At 50.1% G+C, this 20,575-nt stretch overlaps 1 protein-coding gene across 1 annotated transcript in view; it reads right to left on the bottom strand.

Moving 5' to 3' along the window:
* LOC144094444 (membrane metallo-endopeptidase-like 1) overlaps positions 1 to 20,575 on the bottom strand; it is a 69,725-nt gene that overhangs the window by 3,036 nt on the left and 46,114 nt on the right. Inside the window, exons 7-8 of the mRNA XM_077628380.1 lie at positions 17,047 to 17,334; positions 15,969 to 16,408 (exon numbers count right to left, since the gene is read on the bottom strand). Coding sequence (XP_077484506.1) covers positions 15,969 to 16,408; positions 17,047 to 17,334 — 728 coding nt within the window. The remainder of the gene's footprint in view (positions 1 to 15,968; positions 16,409 to 17,046; positions 17,335 to 20,575) is intronic.

Raw genomic sequence — 20,575 nt, 5'->3', positions numbered from 1 at the left:
ATGCTGGGGGCAGAAACCAGCCACGCATGCGCGGAGAGAAAAAACTTCGCCAAACAGGGAATGAAGCGCAGTGTCCCGGCGGGGAATCGCATTTTGAACAATCGTTATCCTTGGCTCATAGGAAACTTTGCCGGGAACTTTTCTCTATACACCCTAAAATATATTGTGGGTTTATCCCTTTGCTTTTTTACATTAATTATTTTAGAGACTATGCATTTACAGGGTGCAGCCTCATGTCCGTTGTAGCCTGCACAGAGTAATGTTATCCCGGAGGGCACAGTATGATCAAGTAGAGGGAGAAACAAATTACGCAATGTTTACGCTATGCTACGTAAATCGCGATATTCAGCGGGAGCTGTATAGCAGCAGCCTGTTCCCTATGCTTTTGCTTGCGACATTCGAGAATGGTCTCGCTGGATCAGAGCTAGTCCTTCCTCCCGAATAAGAGATTCATGGATGGGTCATGACCCGCCGCGGTGGCTCAGTGGTTAGGGCGCTCGACTACTGATCCGGAGATCCCGGGTTCGAACCCGACCGCGGCGGCTGCGTTTTTATGGAGGTAAAACGCTAAGGCGCCCGTGTGCTGCGCGATGTCAGTGCACGTTAAAGATCCCCAGGTGGTCGAAATAATTCCGAAGCACTCCACTACGGCACCTCTTTCTTCCTTTCTTCTTTCACTCCCTCCCTTATCCCTTCCCTTACGGCGCGGTTCAGGTGTCCAACAATTATGAGACAGATACTGCGCCATTTCCTTTCCCCAAAAACCAATTATTATTAATTATTATGGATGGGTCATCCATGTCGCCGGGCGAACAACTCCTCCCGTACACGAGTGCTTCAAAAATGGGAGTGAAAGGGGTGTCCTAGTCTAGCGCACTCCCTCTGCAGATACACGCACGGCGATAGCCTCGCTTCTATGCATGCGATGCGGAAAGCTGGTGAAACAGCCTTGCTTCTTGCACCGTTTCTTGCTCAATTGACGGCGTCTTGAAACGCATTTCACAGGTTGCACAGAGTATGAAGACGTACTCCTTTTGAAAACATATACTGCAACAAATTTGCGAAGGCGATTCGTATATGGCTGGTAAACAACAGCCGTCCAAACGTTGCTAGCGATAAAAAAAACGCCTCCGAGCGTTTTCCGAAAGCGCTTCCGGTCTTCTCTAGCTGCTCTTACTGCCCTAGACTTAAGCGTCGGCGGCGGCAATGCAATGTATTGCGAGGCTGCGCCCACTGACTGCGACTTGTAGGTATTTCTTTAACAGCAAGAGCTGGAAAGCTTTACATCGAGATACGCGAAGAGACTGGCAGTGCTATTGGCCTCAGGAGCGTAGCCCGCTGCTGAAGAGGGCCTAGAGGCAGAGCTGGAGTTGCAGATGGCTAGGAATGACCTTGAACGGAGGGTGTAACGGCGCTAAGACAGAGAGCGACTCGCACACTTGCGCTCAGCATTTATTGCGACATGTGGGACATTACATGTAGGAAGCATGACGTGTTAAAGTAAAGAAATTGGCTCTGGTTTAGCTCTGGTTAAACCTGGTTGAATTGCGAAAGCTTGCTTAGCTTTCGCCTTAGAATTTACCTGTTCCGAAGCAGTAGAGCAACTAGATTCAGATACAGACTCTTCGCCGGTAACTTCAATGGCGAGGCTGATCAACAACGCGTAGCGCACCGCTATATGTCCCAGTGAAGCCGCCACGGAGCGAGCGCAAGGCGAGGAGGTCGTCATAGGCGCGGCGCCGGCTCGGGGGACGGCACACGCGACGAGCGGCTCCCTTGTAGCTGCGGCGGGGAGCAAGCCGACGTCATGCGTCGTCATTGCAACGGAGAGCTGACGTCACACCACCTGCCAAGCCAAGCGCCGGCTCTGGCGTACGGCATACGCGACGGGCGGTTAGACCTGGCGTAGTATTGCTTTCGCAATAAAACTGAGAAAAACCACGCACCCGGGAAGAATTATTCAGAAATTCTGGTGGGAAGAGAGCTATCGACGGGCTGCTAATGCAAGTGTCATTTGTTTTGTGCATATTGTAGGCCTCAGAAATGAGCCTCGAGGTGTCGTCTTCACACCTGACGATGCCATGGATTCAGAACCACTTCGCAATTTTCGTACCCAGCACAATTTATGGCTAGCTTCACGAGCAAGCCGGTCTATTGACCATCAAGGCATCCAAGGGGACCTCCTACTTTATTGTCAAGATAAACAAAGAACAGAGCCCTTTCCTAGAATCATGTCCAGCCCCTGGTAGTGTGAAAAAATGCTGCGTTCTTGCGGAAGCGCCTACCACACAGCGGAACGGATCAACGGATGGCCCATTCCTCATCAGGAGGCTCAAGGCTGTATTGGTCCTTATTCAGAATGAATGCCCACTCCATGCAAGTCTTTTCAGTTATTGTGAAGATATTATTCCTTGCCACAGTGTTCCGTAACCGCAGAAATAAGCCTTCGCATTGATCGTTTCGGTGTAACCATGCTCTAGAACGCATTTGGAATGAACGTTAGTATATTTATAGAAATGCTGAATTTTTATTTGCAGTCAACCCTTGTCAAGCTGGGCAACAAATGTCATATCAAAAACAAGGAGCCTCCATTGGGTCTAGCCTCTATCATGTATTAAGTGAAAAAAAATTGGTTGGATTTTGAGGCAAGGAAATGGCGCAGCAATTCTCACATCTCTGTGGACACCCGAACCGCGCCGTTAGGGAAGGGAAGAATGTGGGAATAAAAGAAGAGAAAAAGAGAAAAAATAGCTGCGGTTCAGCTACTGCTGAACCTAGTTAGAGAGAAAGCTGCAGTGTATCGGGTAAGTAGACGCGGCTTGGCCTCTAACGCTGAGTGCGTTCCGCACACTGGATAGGCAACGCGCCTACCCTTGCAGGTGGCGGTTAAATTAATGGTTGATCGCGAGAAATTGGCCCCTCAATGAACGCTCCGGCTTAGTGGCTTAGCTCGGTTATGCCAGGATATAGTAGCGAAAGCTAAGGCACAGCATGGTTAGCCTTGGTTAATCTTGATTGCAAGTCCGGGTTAGTCTGGTTGTCTAGCTATGTTGTCGCATTAAAAACGACAGCTGTGGTTGCGGCGAACGCGAGCTCTCCTTTTCAATCCTCCGACATGTTATCAGGCATGCGACGCAGGCGGGGACACATGTCCAGCCAGCGCTCCGAATCCGGTGCGGCTCGCCGCGTCCGGCGCCGCCGCTCCGGCCAGCCGGCGAGCGCCGGATGCATCAAACCGTGTAGATACGTCCGGCGCACCGCGTCCGGCAAAGGTCCGGCGTGCCGCTCCGCGGGGCAGCGGCAGCTAATGCGAGCGCGGAGAGCGCCAACGTCATGATGACGTAGGGGGGCTCCTCTCAGGGCCTGCCAGCTGGGATGCCGGCCGCCAGCGCCTGAAAAAATGCGCTAGTATTGTTTGCTCACGTTCTTAACACGCCCAGGGATAGAGGAATGTCAAGAATAAGTCATTTTTTTACAATCTTTGGTTGATACCGAGGCTGCTGGAAGTGATAAAAATACGATACAAGCAGATTTATTCCTGTAGCAGTTTTAATAATAATAATAATTGGTTTTGGGGGGAAGGAAATGGCGCAGTATCCGTCTCATATATCGTTAGACACCTGAACCGCGCCGTAAGGGAAGGGATAAAGGAGGGAGTGAAAGAAGAAAGAGAGAAGGAGGTGCCGTAGTGGAGGGCTCCGGAATAATTTCGACCACCTGGGGATATTTAACGTGCACTGACATCGCACAGCACACGGGTGCCTTACCGTTTTTCCTCCATAAAAACGCAGCCGCCGAGGTCCTTTTTTATGGAGGAAAAAGGGTAAGGCGCCCGTATGCCGTTTTGCTGTTGCTGCTCTCCTGGCGTCTGCTAGCTCCTCTGGTGAAGACGGCGCGGAAACCGAGCATATATTTGTTTTATTATGAGACGGGGTCCACAATAAAGCGATGACGAGAGTAGTACCTTTAAAATACAGCGCTGGCCATTTCCGAAACGCCCTCAGCTGCGGCATCGATGAGAAACTGGCTAATCTTAGCGACGACCATGGCAGAGACAAGTTCGTCTCCCGCGGGTGGCGTCGTTGCCGAAAGCTCGGCCCTTGCGCAGGACGTGCTGCCGTTGATAGAACATAGTAGGCAGACTGAGTTCCTTCTCACTTGCTCCATGACTGCGATAAAAGAAAATTTCGTGCCACACCTTTGCAGCGGTCGCTGCCTGCTGTGGCGGTGCGGCTCGCCTAGCGTTCGCTATCTACGTTTATGAAACCGACCATGGAGGGAGGGAAAGAAGAAAGAGAAAACTGAAAATTTAAAGTTGGATTTTGAGGAAAGGCGCGGCGCTGCCGTGGGCGCTGCGCAGCGGCGGAACACCTGTGGCTCGGTGCTACTAGTGGCGCATGCGCAGTTGTGACTAAAGAGCGAGAGAGAGAGAATGCGCCGTGTGTCGTCACTGCTCAACGCGCATGTGCAGCTCGGCTCTCCAGGAATAACGCGGAACTGCTCAACCTGCGGCCAGTAAAGCTTTCGCTTTAAAAGCTGTAGTAGTGGAAGGCTACAGAATAATTTCGACCAGGTTAGGATCTTTAACGCGCACTGACATTGCACGCCACACGGTCGCCTTTGCGTTTCGCCGCCATCGAAAAGCTGCCGCCGCGGTCGGGTTGGAACCCGACCGCGGCGGCTGCGTTTCGATAGAGGCGAGACGAAAAAGGCGCCATTGTGCTGTACGGTGTCAGCGCAATATGCTGCCCCGATTTTTGGCGTGTTGTGTACTAGAAAATGATTTAAAATTGACAAGGGAGCTTCCTTCTAACAATAGACTCGAGTTTCTCAACCTAGAACTTGTAATTTCTAACAATCACGAGTGTTTTCTGCACTTTTTCGCCGCTTCTTCGGTGCTTTGCGATGAAGCAAACTAGCGGAAACCTTAATATCAAGCACCGTCTCCGTGAGCCTGCGCTGTGTTTTGTTTTTTTCGCGGGTTTGCTCCGTCATAGACTGCAGGAGCGCAGAAAACGCCAGCTAAAGATTTGGCCGGCTGTACGTACTTACCGCGGTCCCGGAAGAACCCTTAGCGTCGGCCGGCTCGAAGGTTGTTAAGCGCGGGATCGCAACAGTACGCAAAGAAGTCACGTTCGCATCGAAAAGCAGTCGCACATGTGAAAAGGCTGCACGACACCCTGTGCAGTCCTTGCACGCAGACTCATAAGGACCAATGCTAGTCGAGAAGAAAACAGCCTGCATCCCCTGAAAAAGACGATGAGCAAAGCGGGCTTGAGGTTGCTGTTTCCCACCCGGAATAAACTAGGTGGACTCTGCGAACTAGTGAACGAGAAAGGAAGAAAAAATTACTGTCCGGAGAAGTTTATTGACTGTAGCGTTGGTACGGATTCCGACGTCATGCGGCAATTTTTACCTCGCTGAGATGGGACGCTGCGTTAACGCCAGAGATATAAACAGTCACGCAGGAAGCATCCAGCCGTAGACTGTGCTGAGTACGGAAATTGTGAAGCGGCTTTGAATCCATCATCGCCAGGTATGAACGCAAGACTTCGAAGCTCATTTCCGAGGTCTACAATATACACACAACAAATACCAGAAGCCCGTGGATAGCTCTTATCCCACAAGAATGTGCATTTCTTAATCAGTGATGCTGAATAATTCCTCTCAGCTGTGTGGCTGTGGCTCTGTGGTTTTCCGTTTTATGTACAGTATAGTGCGTTTTTATCGCTGACACTTTCAAAAATTTCCCCGCCTCAACCGCTGGCTCGTTTGCGGTGAAACTGCACACAGAGCTTGCGTATTATGGTAACTTTTGTATCGTAGCAAGTTTGACAACGGTACTTACTTAGTTCAGGCACACATGATGCGAAAACGTAAGCGTCTACGAGAGATCGGTGAGCCAAAACCCGCAGACGACGCTTTTTCGCTGAGAACCGGCAGTGGCGCTTCTGTTTTCGGCAGCGGAAAGCGTCACGACTAGGCCGCCGAGCCGAGCGTTGCAAGGAGCGCGGGCCCTTTGAATATGCCGTTCGGCATTTGCGTCTGCTTCAACTGAAGCGCTTACAACATTTTCGGCTAATTGAGCGGAAAAATATCAAAACAACTGATTTAAAGAGGCTTTACCTTAATAAGAATATTGTTTGATCTCTTCTTCTGCCGAGTGGCTTATCCAATTCAGCTCATTTCGTCTGCTTTCGGGACTCTCTGAAAGCATCGGAGGGTGACACCACGAAGTCCTGAGCTGCTGTTCTCGTTTAATTTCGTTGTGTGGTGCGAACGTTTTATTCTTCCCTGCTGTTCAGACGTCTTCGTTGCACTGTGTTGTGTGTTGAGCGGCGGTATGCCAACTTACAGTGCGAAAGAGAAAGCTGCGGCAGTGGTGTGACTAATTGAGAGAAACCCAATGCACTACGTCCGCAAACAATTTATGGTGCGGTTTCGTCGGCGGCCACCGTCTCACACAGCCGTTTCGGAATGGCGCCATACGTTTGACACTGGATCCGTGAATAGGCAAGCACGAAAAGATAAAGGAAAGGGACACCGTGGAATCGGTGATGCGGTTGAGGGGGTCTTTGAAACCGACCCTCGTATGACATGCACCCGTGCTGGGCTTCTTTTCGGCGTAGCCCCATCGACGGTGAGCCGAGCACTTCAGATTAAAGGATGGCGTCCGTACAGGGTGCGTGTACACCAGCACTTAAGCCCAGCAGACAAAGCCCAGCGGATCTCATTCTGTCGCTCAGAGCAGCAGAGACTGGCAGCAGATCCTGGACGCCTCGATTTTTTGATGTTCAGCGACGAGGCTGTGTTTCACCTGGACGGCCAAGTAAACCGGCAGTGCACACGTTTCTGGTCGAAAAACAACCCGCATTTCACTCACACCAGGGCCGGGAACTCGCCACGGACTGTTGTCTGGTGCGCAATTTGGCGAGAGGGAGTGGTCGGCCCGTTCTTCTTTGAGGACACTGTGACTGCAGACTCTTATCTGCGCCTGTTGAAGGAACGATTTCTGCCGGAGTTGGTGGAGTACCACATGCAGCAGCAGCTATGCATCTTCCCGCAAGATGGCGCCCCTGCTCACTACGCAAGCAAAGTTAGACAATGGCTCAATGAAGAATTTCCGGGCCGGTGGATGGGGCGTGGGTCGCCCAATATATCTTGGCCACCGCGATCGCCAGACTTGACGCCGTGCGATTTTTTCGTGTGGGGATACATAAAATCGCGCGTCTACAGGGCTGGAAGCCTTCGCAGCGTTGAGCGTCTTCAGGAGCATATAAAAAAAGAATTCGACACGATAAGCGACGACATGAGAGCTGCAGTGTTCAGCGAATACGCTCACAGGTTGCAGCGATGCATAGACGCTGCAGGAGGCCACTTTGAGGATTGATTGCTTTGCAGCCTGAACGTCTTTTACTTGCCAGCTTTCCAACCAATGCAGCTGCAAGGGTGAGTCGGTGGCAGATCATTCTTAAAACAGTTCAGAAAGATACGGACACATGGACGGAACATACACACGAGCGTACGGCGTGTACTGCCAATAAATTAGTATTGTTTGTTTCAACAGCTCACACCATTCCCTTCCGACGACGGAGCGTCCTGCGAGAAAAAGAGCCGTTCTTCCGGCCTAATGTGTGTATATCGTTTTAATAGGGCAAGTGATGAGATACGCCTGGAATTGGTTTGTTTTTCAGTGCTATAATTTGAAAACACTTGAGATGAAGCAAATGCCGAACGGCATATTCAAAGGGCCCGCGCTCCTTGCAACGCTCGCCTCGGCGGCCTAGTCGTGACGCTTTCCGCTGCTGAAAACAGATGGCGCCACTGCCGGTTCTCAGCGAAAAAGCGTCGTCTGCGGGTTTTGGCTCGCCGATCTCTCGTAGACGCTTACGTTTTCGCATCATGTGCGCCTGAACTAAGTAAGTACCATTGTCAAACTTGCTACGATACAAAAGTTACCATAATACGCAAGCTCTGTGTGCAGTTTCACCGCAAACGAGCCAGCGGTTGAGGCGGGGAAATTTTTGAAAGTGTCAGCGATAAAAACGCACAATACTGTATGTATATATATATATATATATATATATATATATATATATATATATATATATATATATATATATATATATATATATATATATATATATATATATATATATATATGAAGGGTGCTAACAGTCACCGAAACCAAGGTGCATAGGGGAATGTTATTATTATTTTTTAATGTGTTGTGCTTATCAGTGGGATAATATTACCTAAATTAATAAATCGCTTAAAGAAAATTACTTACAAAGCAGAATAAAAAACAACCATGCCGCCGGTGGGATCCGAACCCACGACCTCCGAATATCGCGTCCGGTGCTCTTACCAACTGAGCTACGGCGACGGCTGTCCAATCTGCTGCTCTCGTGGGTATTTATGTTTATTGGGTGTAAGCGAACCATGAGAGTGTTCACCAGCGCCACCCTCGCCCACAGCGGTGGACGTAGCACGTCCTGTAATACCGCTAGTGTGACGTAGAACGTCATCTAACGGCGAGTGCGGAAACTTTTTTTCCGGGGACGGATCATCCGGGGACATTACACCCTTCCCGAGGAGAGGAGTGGCGCCGAAGAGCGTGGGTGTCAAGCCGGTCTGTGTAGATCTGCGCGGGTTGGCGAAACCCGTCATGCGAAACCGTTGTGCGGCAACTATAGGTGGCGCTGAAGTAGGACCAAGATGGCAACTGTGAGGAGAGGAAGGACTCCGCTTGTGGTCAGCCTGGGCAAGCTAACAAGACTGCTTGATTGCATGATTAATTCACGTTTTTTCACTGAAGGTAAGCGCCTAGTTTCAGCTAAACATTTTATATTAGACGGCGTAAAGCATAGAGCCAATGACAAACTGGCGTCCGTCGACCTGTGTCGACCAATTTCCGCCGCGCACGATCGCCGCCCTTTTAGCGATGTCGCCATCGCCAGCGCTGTCTTCCGGAGGAAAAGTTGGAAAAATACACGCATGGCTAAGCAGAGCATAACGCTAAAATGATTTGCAGGTGGGCTTAGCGCGAGACAAACGAGGACAAGAGAGGGACACAGGACGGACGCTGACTGAAAGAAGCGGAGGCAAAATTACGAACTGAATGGGCATGCAGCCATCCACTGATTAAGATGAGGATAAAGGCAAACTGAACTAAGACAATCGGGGGCAAAACGATGACAAAATCGGCACGCAAAGAAACCGGAAGCACCTCTTCCACCTTCGCTTCCTAACCTATGAATAAATGACCCCTTAAGAAGCTCCCTTGCCACTTGTCCTGCAAATCATGAATTAACAACTGGCTCAAAACTCCACTTTGCTCAAACCTAAAATGGTTCGCGATTGTTTCGTTTTCGACCGTCGTGCTGCTTCGGTTTCAATTCAGCAACGTGAACATTTCCGTGTGGCCATCGCTTCAGCCGAGCAAGCAATGCCCGCGTAGTACGTACATTCGTCAGGAGACTTGTTTAGAGCGCTGCAGTAGTGTGCTCCGGAGAAAATCATAACGCGCAAGTTCTGCGTTCAGGGCAATGAGCTCGTTCCTGACTTGGCCATAAAACGCAGTGCCAGCTGTAAAATTTCGCCTCGTTTGCTCTGCTCGGGTGCAAGCCTGCTCACGTCTGGCATGAACTCGATGCCATTCAGCCGGGCCTCATCGCTTTGAGATTTTATTTTGCGGAGACTGAACAGACACCGACACGAAACGCAGAGAGGAAAAAAATAACATGCAAACGCTTTAATAGCAGCTTGAGTTACGACGAGGTACAACTTAGCGAGTATTACGGTTGCACCTCGGCAGCAATTACAACGACCAGCCACGATTATCGCCTTAGTAGTTCAATTAGAACCACAGAGAGTACTTTCCTGGTAGAGAGATGTCGCCCCCATAAAAATGCCGCGCGCACACTACCTCTGACCACAATTTCGTGCACCAAAGGCTGCCTTCTTTTTTCGCGCTGCTAATAGTGGTTAGGCAATGCTCTCGGATTCTCCATCTCGCCTTAAGGACATGACGCGAAAGCTTGAATGGGCTAATGCCCATACATGTGCAATTGGTCATTTTATACTGTTCATCCGTAGATCCCTGGAAGTCCTCATACCACTCCTGGCGCAGTGGTGCCTGGGTTGAGTGATGCGCCATTAATTTAACTGAAACCTGCCACGGTGGGCAGTTTGCTCACAATCTGGTGGGCAGGTTGTGATGACGCCACAGGTCACGTGACCAAGATGACCCACCTATGTTGGTTGTGTGAAAATGTCTCGCTCACAATCAACGAAGCCAGATTTTCTGCGACACGAGCGCCCTGACGCTATCGCACTGCAGCAGTGCTGCCGAGCTTTCTTTTTGTCCCGGGGACGATACCCGAAAGTGCTTGCTGCTCAGTACCAATCTGTCGGGTGAGTTCACCGTATGACGTCTATGTCGCGAAAAGCGCCATTATTTCAATAGCAAACCAATGACGGGGGCAAACAAGTGCTTTCGGGCGCTGCCGACACTAGTTGGCGGCGGCGCTACAGCGTGGCGGGGATGGATTGCGAGCAGCGAGAACGGTGACGCTCTCGCTGACCTGCTCTTTCCCTTACGACGCGCGTGATGTTATAACTTGGGCCCACCGACTCACGACGAAAGCCGCGGCTCTTCTCTTGCAGTTGGCGACGCTGTTGCCACTTCTCTGACGTCAAATCCCAGAAAATGACGTCATACGAGCTCAGAGGTGAAGTAGAGCAGTTACACTGAATGAATGTCAAAAGTGTTTCAGGGCCAGGGTGCGAAGGAGTCGGATACAACACAGCGGCGCAGAGGCAAATTCCTCTAAAAGGAGGCCCTCCAGCTATGGCGTCGACCGACGTCGCCTGCGATGTCTGCAGCCAATGCAAAATGATCGGCCGGAAGGGGACAAGCCACAGTGTTATTGAGTTGATCAGATATCAGTACGCGTTACTGCAGTAAGTCATCTCACGCCGACAGCTGAGCTATGCTTTCATCATCAATTACCCAGCCATGCTCTTTGAGTGACGACCAGAACAACCGGACCCGCCGCCGCCCCGGGGAAACAGGCTTTATCCTCCCCAATTTCCGGGCACATTCCAGGACAAGGGAGCTGTCAGCGGGCCAGAGCGCGCCGTACCACAGCCGACGCTATGCGCTACCGCGAAGACAACATTCTTTCCCTCCTTCCCCTTTCGACGTGGGCTATCGCCGGGAAGGCACCCACAGCTTCCCGCCGTGCCTCGTGAACAAAAGTGCATTCCCAGAAGGGCCGTGACGGACACCTGTCATGGCGGACAGGCAGTACTCGCCAAGAATGTGGAAAGACAGGCGCTAGTGAATTAGCTCCGAAGAGAGAGCCTGTGTATACTCTCACTTGAGAGAGAGTGGTGGCGTTTTTGTTGTTTATTTAGTTTGTATTGTTAACAGACTCTGGGTTCGAGGCTAAGCCCAACCCAAGGGGTGGTCCCCATCTCGCATGTTATTTTTCATTGGAGAATTGATGCTTTGGGCGGGCCACTGAAAATGACCGCCCTTAGTCCTTTGTTAATCAAGTGCTTAAAAGCGCATGTAAACGGATGCAGTCCAGTCTGAGCTGGGGCTCCATGCTTAGCATGTAATGTGATGCTACTTAGGCACTAACCTGCCCGGTCGATGAGTAAAGTAGTGCAAAGTTTGTTCTTTTGTAAATTCAGTTCTGCTTTTTCCAGTTTAACTCTCTGCATATGTGTGTTGTAAAATATGCTCTGCTGTCATCATCTACAAGCTCGCCTCCTGTTCATCTTCCAAGCCGAACGACACTAGAGGAAGGGTTTGTGAACCATCCTCGAAGAAACGGACGACTATTGAAATTCTACTGCATAGACGCTCAGGACGACATCGTTCGCCAAGAGGGCCTTCAGTGCCGAAGCCCGACGGCGTGCAGCTTCTGCCAGCAACCGCTCGAGCCCAACTCCGGAGCCACTCCATCGCCCCCATGAAGTCGTCGGCACGTAAGCTCGGACGCCCCAGCCTCTGATGTATAACCTTAATCATGTGTAATTATTGAATATACCTGTTTGTTTAAACTGAGCCATACGGTGTCTCTTTGCCTCTCCGTCCCGTGTGGACCTGCGCATTATGGGGTCATCACAGTATGACGTCACGAAGTATAGGATTGATAGCATTTCTAGGGTGGAGAGCGGCAAGTAAACTTAAGGAGTCTGTGTAAATAATACTGCTTCCGAGGTTCTCGTTTCATATTTGTTCAATGCCTACGGCGACGGCGTAACATTCGGCAGTGAAGAGTGATGAGCACTGTGGGAGTCTTACTATTTCATTGCAACTCCCTCGTACTAGTGCGCTTCCAACGTAAAAATCTGTTTTTGAGCCATATGTATAAAAACTCTGAGTGTACTGTATTTTCCTCGAATGCACGAAATTCTTGCATAATATGTTGCTGTGGAGATTGTTTTTTAAGAAACTGCGTAAGAGTAAAATAGCAGATTGTAGGAAGATCATACCGCGGAGGCATTCGATCTTGTCTTCGAGCGATGTCAGGTAATGTGTCCATATTAGCCCGAGATTCTGGCAAATTTCTTCAAAACGCAAGAGCAATGGCCTAGTAGTCTGCGGTTTGTTTTATAAGAGTGTTCTAGATGGGCACTTTGTAATTATTTCGTAACAGATATGTTTTCGTAGGGAACGGATCTTGTGATGGTTCGTTAGTTACAACATAAAGACTGTTTATGGGCGATGTCCTGTATGCCCCAGTGGAAAGACGCAGACCCAAATTATGCACTGGATCTAGTCAAGTAGGACGGCCTTGCTGAACCATACACTATGGAACCATAGTCTAAGGAGGATCGTACCACAGAGCGATAAATTTGTAGAAGGCTTGCCCTGTCAGAACCCCAGTGTTCGTGTGAAAGGACTTTGAGTATATTCAGTGATCTAGAAGCTTTCTTTTTCAACGCATTTATGTGAGGCAGGAAAGTTAGTTTTCGGTCAAATGTTATGCCTAATAATTTGTGTTCAGTTCTTAAAGGTAACTCAGTTTCGTTTAGGTGTAGTGCGGGATCTGTCTGTAGGCCTCGTTTGAGTGAAAAAAAGTAAGGCCGCTCTTTTCTGTGGAGAGAACTGGAAACTATTCCTGTCTGCCCATGTTGCCAGTTTATTTATTGTTAGCTGTATTTGTCTTTCGCATGCGGATTTGCTGGAGGATGTGCTTGCTATCTGAAGATCCTCAACATAGACAGAATACATAATGGACATTGGGATTATTTTCATAATAGAATTAATTTTTACAACAAAGGGTGTTGTACTTAAAATACATCCTTGAGGTGCCCCATTCTCCTGAATAAAATTTTTTGAAATGGTTGACCCTAGGCGTACATGAAACGAGCGGTCAGACAAGAAGTCTTTCACACAACTTAGCATCCTGCCGCGGATGCCAAGCTCGGCAAGGTCTACTCTCAGGTCGTCAGAAACTATTTTATCTAGGCTGGCTTTTTCACGGAACAGTGCCCAGTCGGCTAAGTGCAGTTTCCACCGTTGTGGTTTAGTTGGGATTACTTCGGATGAACGTGCTAAGCTAATTAGTATGTGTAGGTGATCACTTTCATATCGGTTATCTAAGACATCCCAATTAAAATATATAAAAACTGAGGACGAACTAAAAGACAAATCTAGGCAACTCTATTTTCCTGAGCTAGGAGAACAATAGGTTTGTTTTCCAGTGTTCAGGAGGCGTGTTCAGTGGGCGTTAAAATCTCCGACTATCAAAAACAGTTCTGGTAGTAGCTGTAAAAGATCTTGTAAGTCTTGGATTGTTATTTTAAGATGTGGGTCTATATAAACGCAGCACACTGCGATTCTTTTAAATGAGTGCAGGATGGCCACCACAGCTTCTAATCTGGTTTTAAGCTTGTGTTCTCGAGATGCGATTCCGCTTTTAACTTTGATGGCTACGACACCCGAAAGCCGGCTCACCTGCTCTCGGTCGCGGCGGAAGAACTTAGTGTTTCAGAATGTTTTCGTGTTTAGAGTCTAAATTTGTCTCGTGTAAACACAAGGCGACAGGCGAGTGTGTGGCTAATATGTCTTTTATGTCGTTTAGATTCTGTAAGAGTCCCCTATAGTTCCAGTGTATGAATGCCATATTGTGTTATGTAGCTAGTGAGAGAACTAGGTTGGGTTTTCGGGCGCCCTGATTCGGGGCTTCTCTTTTTTTTTTTGTCGGTTTACGGAGCCCCACCGTCCTTCCGACGTCGACAGCACAGAATTGCCTTGACTTGTGTCCATCGCATCCTCGGATACGCTGGACGAACGTGCGAGACGCACGGTTGTTTTCGTGTTCGGCCTCTCCGTGTGGGGAAAGGCCTTGGGGCCTGCTTACCTGGAGGTCCGCGCGGCATGTTTTGTGGGTGGTGGCGCAGCGCTAGCTGCTGCCACCTGGGGCACGGGTGGCCCTGATGCAGGCTCACTGCGTGTGGCCTGAGCGGGAGCCGAAAGCTGCTGTGGTGCCGTGCCCTGCTGCACCACATTAGAGAAGGTAGGTTTGTGTATCAAAGATACTCTCTTCCGCGCTTCTCTGAATGCTATATTTTCTTTGACTTTGATAGTAACGATCTCCTTTTCTTGTTTCTAGACTGGACAAGCACGTGAGTATGCAGGATGGCTGCCCTCACAATTTACGCATAGGTGTGGTTCAACTGCAAAGTTTTGAGAGTCGTGTTCGTGAGAAGAGCATTTAGCACATGTGAGTTGGCCCCGGCAACTCATATGAGCTGTGGCCGTAACGTTGGCATTTGAAGAAGCGTCGTGGATTTGGTATATATTGCCGAAGTTGGAGCCTTATGTAGCCTATTTCAACAGAGTCAGGGAGGATACTTGATGCAAATATCAGGAAAATGTGTTTTGTGGGGAATTCTTTATTATCCCGTCTCATTTTTATTCTGTATATATTGGTCACGTTTTTCCTTCAAGCCTTCCAGAAGTTCTTCATCAGTTACATATTTGAGATATTCGTCTGAAATAACTCCCCAAACAGTATTCAAAGACCGGTGTGGGCTGATTATGACTGGTATATTTCCAAATGATTTCACTTCTGACAATTTCTCTTGTTGGGGGTTATATAAAAGTTCTAAAACAAGGTCTCCGTTTGCAAGCTTTTTGATCTTCTCCTATGGCACTGGTTAAAGTCCTGGCCTGTTCCTCATGTTCGCTGTGAACAAAGTGGAATCGTGGGAAGCTTGTTGCAGTTTTTTGGAAAAATTTACATGTCTCGGTGCGCCCTCTTTTTCGAGGGAAATCAGTTTGAAAAAAAGAGAAGCCAGAGTATGTGTTCGTTGTTTGGCGATGGTGCTAGCCGCCCACCAGGAGCCCAACATGGGGACGGGACAGGTGTCTTTAAAAAGCCCTGCCCACGCCAGCTGTACACCACCACTATAAGTCAATATGGCTTAAAAAAATTGTCAGCCACACAAGGTTAACCCCCACCCCCAGGAAAAAAGGAAGAACCAGGCAGTGAGTAGGAGACAGAGTTTTGAGCAAGGGGCAGGAAAGTGAAAGATAGAGGGGAGGACAGGAAAAGGCGACTGCCGATTTCCCCCGGTCGGGTCAGGCCGGAGGTGCCGTCTAGAGGAAGCTGGGGCGTAAGTGGTGTGTTGCCTCTGCCGAAGGGCCTCAAATGTCCAAACGCTCGACATTGGCTCAACCACCAGGATCCCCCTTTTCCCCGGACATGGCGATGCCACGCGCGGCTAAGTGCGGGTACTCGGGTCCGTGGTGATGCATTATTCACCATCATCCCCTTGCGGGGATGTCCCTGCGGATGCTCAGGAACCCGTGGTGTCGCTACTCACCAACGTCTGCAAGTCGCAGACGCCCCCCTGCGGGGAGGTGCACATCTTTGGTTGAAAGAAAATAAAACACCTCAGGAGCCCGAATTGCGCCCGGTATCCCCATGGCAGCGACCTACCATTCCGAGGGCGCCGTAATTGTGCGCCGGGGGGCCCAGCTTGTAGAACACCGGTCTGCCAATGATGCCCGCTGGCAGGACCACCAAGTTGAGTCGGGTCGCGTAGATGGCAATTGCACGGCCCGAGACGAACGCCACGTCGGACAAGTTTCCCGTCAGCAAGCGGCGCTGTGCTATGCGGGCTGCCGTGAGCCAGGCGTCCCAGAAGGACGCCCCATCCGGCATCTCCGGAAACTCGGCGAAACGGTCGTTCATGTCTCTCTCGGTGCTCACGCCGTGCGGGAAGCCGTTGAGCAGCCGCATGGCGGCCAGTTTGGCCAGCGCCGAGCGCCGGGACAGGTCGTCCAGCCACGAACGTTGGTGCCGCAGCTGGTTCTCGAAGGATTCCTTCAGCTTGGAGAACATGGCGTCCACTGCCGCCAGGGCGTCCTTCGGCACGGCTGCACAGCAAGAGGGCGTCTGTCTTTGCTTGCAGTCGCCAGGCTATTGTCACGTGACCGACGAGGACCTCAGCGCCACTAGCCCGCACTTACCGTGGGCGGCATGACTGGCACTGTGGAGCATGCAAGGTGCCCTGCTAGGAGGATCTACTCGCGATGTCTGAAGAAAGCGCGAAAAGTGATAGCGGCGTCATGTATGTATATGAGTGGGTATCCAAGTGGAAAGACGATGCAATCTTAGAAGAGCGCCAACTCAAATTTTGGTGGTATTGGCTCCACGACGCATTACAAAATGTGCAGTACGTTACAAAACGTAAAAAAAGGCATATGCTGCCCCAAGAAGGCGCCACCGCGAAATGGCAAGGAGTACCGCATGCGCATGACACGCGGTACGTGCGCCGCGGTTTGATGGACGCCACTTTCGGCAGGCGATAGTACAGTCTCATGAGGGTGCGCAATCCGAACGCAGGTCAGCAGGCATCGACGCATGCGCATGCATGCACAGGCATGCTTCAGCTGAAAAAGGGCACCGCTGAAGGAGACGCGGTATAATACTGCGAAACGGCTTCGTACTCGTACCGTGTCGCGCTCCCCCGTGCCTGAAATATGCCACTTCGCAGGTGGCGCTGTCGACGCACCTTGCAGAAGGTGGACACCCAGGAGCGGCGCCTCCATGACCTGCGACACCATGTCGATGCAGAGCTGCCAAGCAGCGGCCGAGTCCACCTCGACGTGGTGCGGCCTGGTTCGGCCGAAGCCCGTCACTTGGCGAACGACGCTCCAGGCCAGAAGTCGGTGGAAGGCGGCCTCTCTGCCCGGCCACATGAGCAGCCTGAGCAGCGACAGCGCGGTGTGGTGGGCGTAGGCCAGGTCGCTGCCCGAGTAGCGCTTCTGCGAGTACTGGGCGACCGCGTGCATCCAGTAGTCTGCGACCAAGAGGGTTTCGCCAAAGAGCCGTGCGCGCGTTCTCCTTCCTCCGGCCTAACCATTTGGGATGAGCTGGCCGTCATGCCGCGGACACGCTGTTAGACTGGGCGTGTTTTAGATGACAAATAGAGCACGCAACAACGAGACGCAGGATAAAAAACCAACACTTCCGCCCACCGACTTAACACGAATGACGGAGCGCGTGGCCTGGACCTCCGTCAGCGCCACGAAGCGACAGTGCGATATACTGCTGTCGGCAAGTTTACGGTGGCTGGCGTGCGCAGCAAGACAGCGTTTTCGCTTGTGCCTGATCGCCGCGTGGAGAGTGCGCTCGTCACCGGGGCGCAACACTCTTTGCACTTTTCTGATCGCGGGAATCAGAAATTGCAGTCAAAGCAAACAGTGCACCAGCTATCGCCAGCCACTGTAAACATACCGAGAGTATTATCTCGCACCGATGACTCGCTTCGTGGCGCTGACGGCAGTACATGCCACGCGTTCCGTCATTCGTGTTGAGGCTGTGGGCGCCTGTACACACAGAGCTCGGACGTAGCGCTGTCTGTATAGGATTTTTTTGCAAGATCGTAACAGTCTTGAATTCGTCATTTTCTTGGCACATACTTTCCACATTATAAAATGATGGCAATTCTGAAAACGTTTTGCAGTGGGCGCTCTCGAGAGTATGCTTTGTGGCGTCTTATGGTGAGCGGCCGTTGTCGGTCGCTTCTAAACCTAGATGAGGGCCAAACATAGTTACTTTCGCAAAAACCTCCAGATGATGACGTACGCATAAGAACATGCGGTACTTCATTTCAGTTCACTGTGCCCTCTAGGAATATATCGTTTACTGCGAACTTGGAAAAGTGGCGATACATTTATCGTTCGGTTCATAGACGATGTGCGGAGCTTGTTTGTTTGGCCCAGGCTCGTATCTTCAAAACCGGGTGTCCCAGAAAAGCTTCTGCACGCACAGCGTGTTCGTGTTGTGTGCCTGCCACCAAACTTGCATTGCTGGTAAGTAGCTGCGCCAGAGGCAGGAACTTACTATTGCCCAGCCAATTGAGACGCCAGCGCCCTTTCATCCGGAAGCGGCAGGAGGAGATCCAGCTAGTGTGTCACATTGTTCTAAAAGCAGTGACATCCAGCACAAAACACAACTCCGCTTCCCGGTGCTTCACCCATCCACGCAACTTGTCGCGCTGCGTGAATGTGCAGGAATTTCATATTTTGCCACGCCTCTTTTTTTATGAGGCTTCATGCGACTTACTGGCTGATGAAGGAGTCGTTAAGCTTCTGTTATAAAGCGCAATTGCGAGAAAGCACGGATATCGCTGAAAATACTACGGCTTTTCCACTTAATTAAACGCAAAAATAATCTCAGCAGCAAGCGATAGCGATATTGTCACGCAGGGGTGACGGCAGTCCGGCGAGCAGGAAGACGGCGAGAAAGCTTCCAAACGCAGCTATTTATTGGGGCTGACTCGCGCTCGCAAAGAACGGAATGACTCGGCGACAGCGTCGCAACAAGCGCGCTCAGCGGCCGTGCTAAATTTTTTAGAGCTGACAACAAACTTTCGAGATACGGCGTGCCGAGTAACTACAGCCCCGAACAACGTAGAATCGGCTCTGCCTGGGTGCGATCAATCGAGATAAATCTGGTCTCGTCTTGCATCACAAAGAAAGCGATAAAGTCGCGTGCCGGCAACTTTGAAGAATCAACAAAGAACCATTAAAAAGCTTTGTGCCAATATGATCTGCGCGCCATGTGATTTAATCCGAGTTGAAGATACTTAATCTAAGCGCCAGCGTATTTAATTCGACACGAGTGCAAATCAGTTTAATCCTAGTGCCAATGGAATCATACACGGGCCAGCGGTTTTAACCTGTACGCGAACAAATTTTATCGTCATGCGGAAAATGAACATGGCAGACGACATCAAAGCACGGATGCCAGAAATAAAGCGATGTTACGATTATTTTTAAGGCCATACGCTGCACGACTGCTAGCAATATTTTGATTTCGTCCCACTGTAAGCTATTTATTGCCGCAGATGAGAGTTGGGGGAAAATGTAAAGCAGCATAGATGAAGCGATGACTGCGTGGTGAAGGACTGCTGGTCCTAGATATTTAGACTCATCGGATCTGCATGAAGATGCCAAGTACGGCCATCATACAACAGCCCGCCGTCTTAACGAAATCGTAACGAGTACAAGATGTATTCGTAAGGTTCTAATCATGACTGCACACGACAAGCTGATTCGAGCCGGAAAGTACAGTGTAATGCGAAGTTTAGCCTGACGAAAGACTCAGAACCTAAGCAGCGGAATTTTCTTTCGAGTTATGACTTTATCATCATGCGTACAGTAGACTGAGCTAAGCTACGCCGGAGCTGCATGTTTTATAATCTAGGGATAGAATATTGAAGTATTATCAGCGTAGCAGCAGAGCTTAATTTGCTAGAGCGATTACCGTAGTGGCGAAGAATGCAAACCCACGGAAGAGCCTGTCTTTGAGATGCAAATTTATTACCTGGAGGACGCAACGTGACTCAAAGCGCGACACTTTCTACATATCGCATGGTCGCTGCAGAGAAAGGCGGTGGAAAGCACCCCACTCGGCATTTCAAGCAGCGCCGAGTAACAAGTAACGCTCCCTCTTCGTCACTGCCGCTCGCTAAGAATTTGACCTTTGAAAGCACTTCCTTTGTGGCGTTAAAAAACAGCCGCTAGATGGATTGCACCTGACCGGCCAGGCACCGCATGGCCGTGAGCAGAAGACTCGTAAAAACAGTTTCTGCACCACTTTCGTCACGGGCTGAACACGACTCGGTAAACCTTGTCGACATCTGTCCAATATATGACACGATTTGCCGACAACGCAGGCGATAATTTTCGGGCAGCGCCTTTGGTGTCAGGGACTTCTCTCCGCAGGCTACCCCTTAAACTCAGTAAAACTTTGTGCAAGGCTAGTTGGTTAAAATTTGAGGGTGCAAGGCAAACTTCCGGATTTAGTTTTGGTTTAAAGAAACTAAGGTTCTAGGCAGAAGTGCAAGTAGAAAATCCAGAGTTTTGCTGGAGGCCTTCCACATAAATAAAGAACGAAAACAGTGCGTGAGCGATGCTTCAATAACGTTATATTCTGTGGAGCGGGCATTTCTAGAGATGCGTTTAAGAAAGCACTGGGCATGTTTTTATTCGTCCTGTTTGGTTTTCCTTATCCTTTCCACTGATTCATCGTCT

Source organism: Amblyomma americanum, chromosome 6, assembly GCF_052857255.1.
Source record: "Amblyomma americanum isolate KBUSLIRL-KWMA chromosome 6, ASM5285725v1, whole genome shotgun sequence".
In the NCBI taxonomy this organism is placed as follows: Eukaryota; Metazoa; Arthropoda; class Arachnida; order Ixodida; family Ixodidae; genus Amblyomma; species Amblyomma americanum.
Note: the sequence above shows the minus strand (reverse complement) of the source record. Positions and strands in the feature narration are given on the sequence as shown.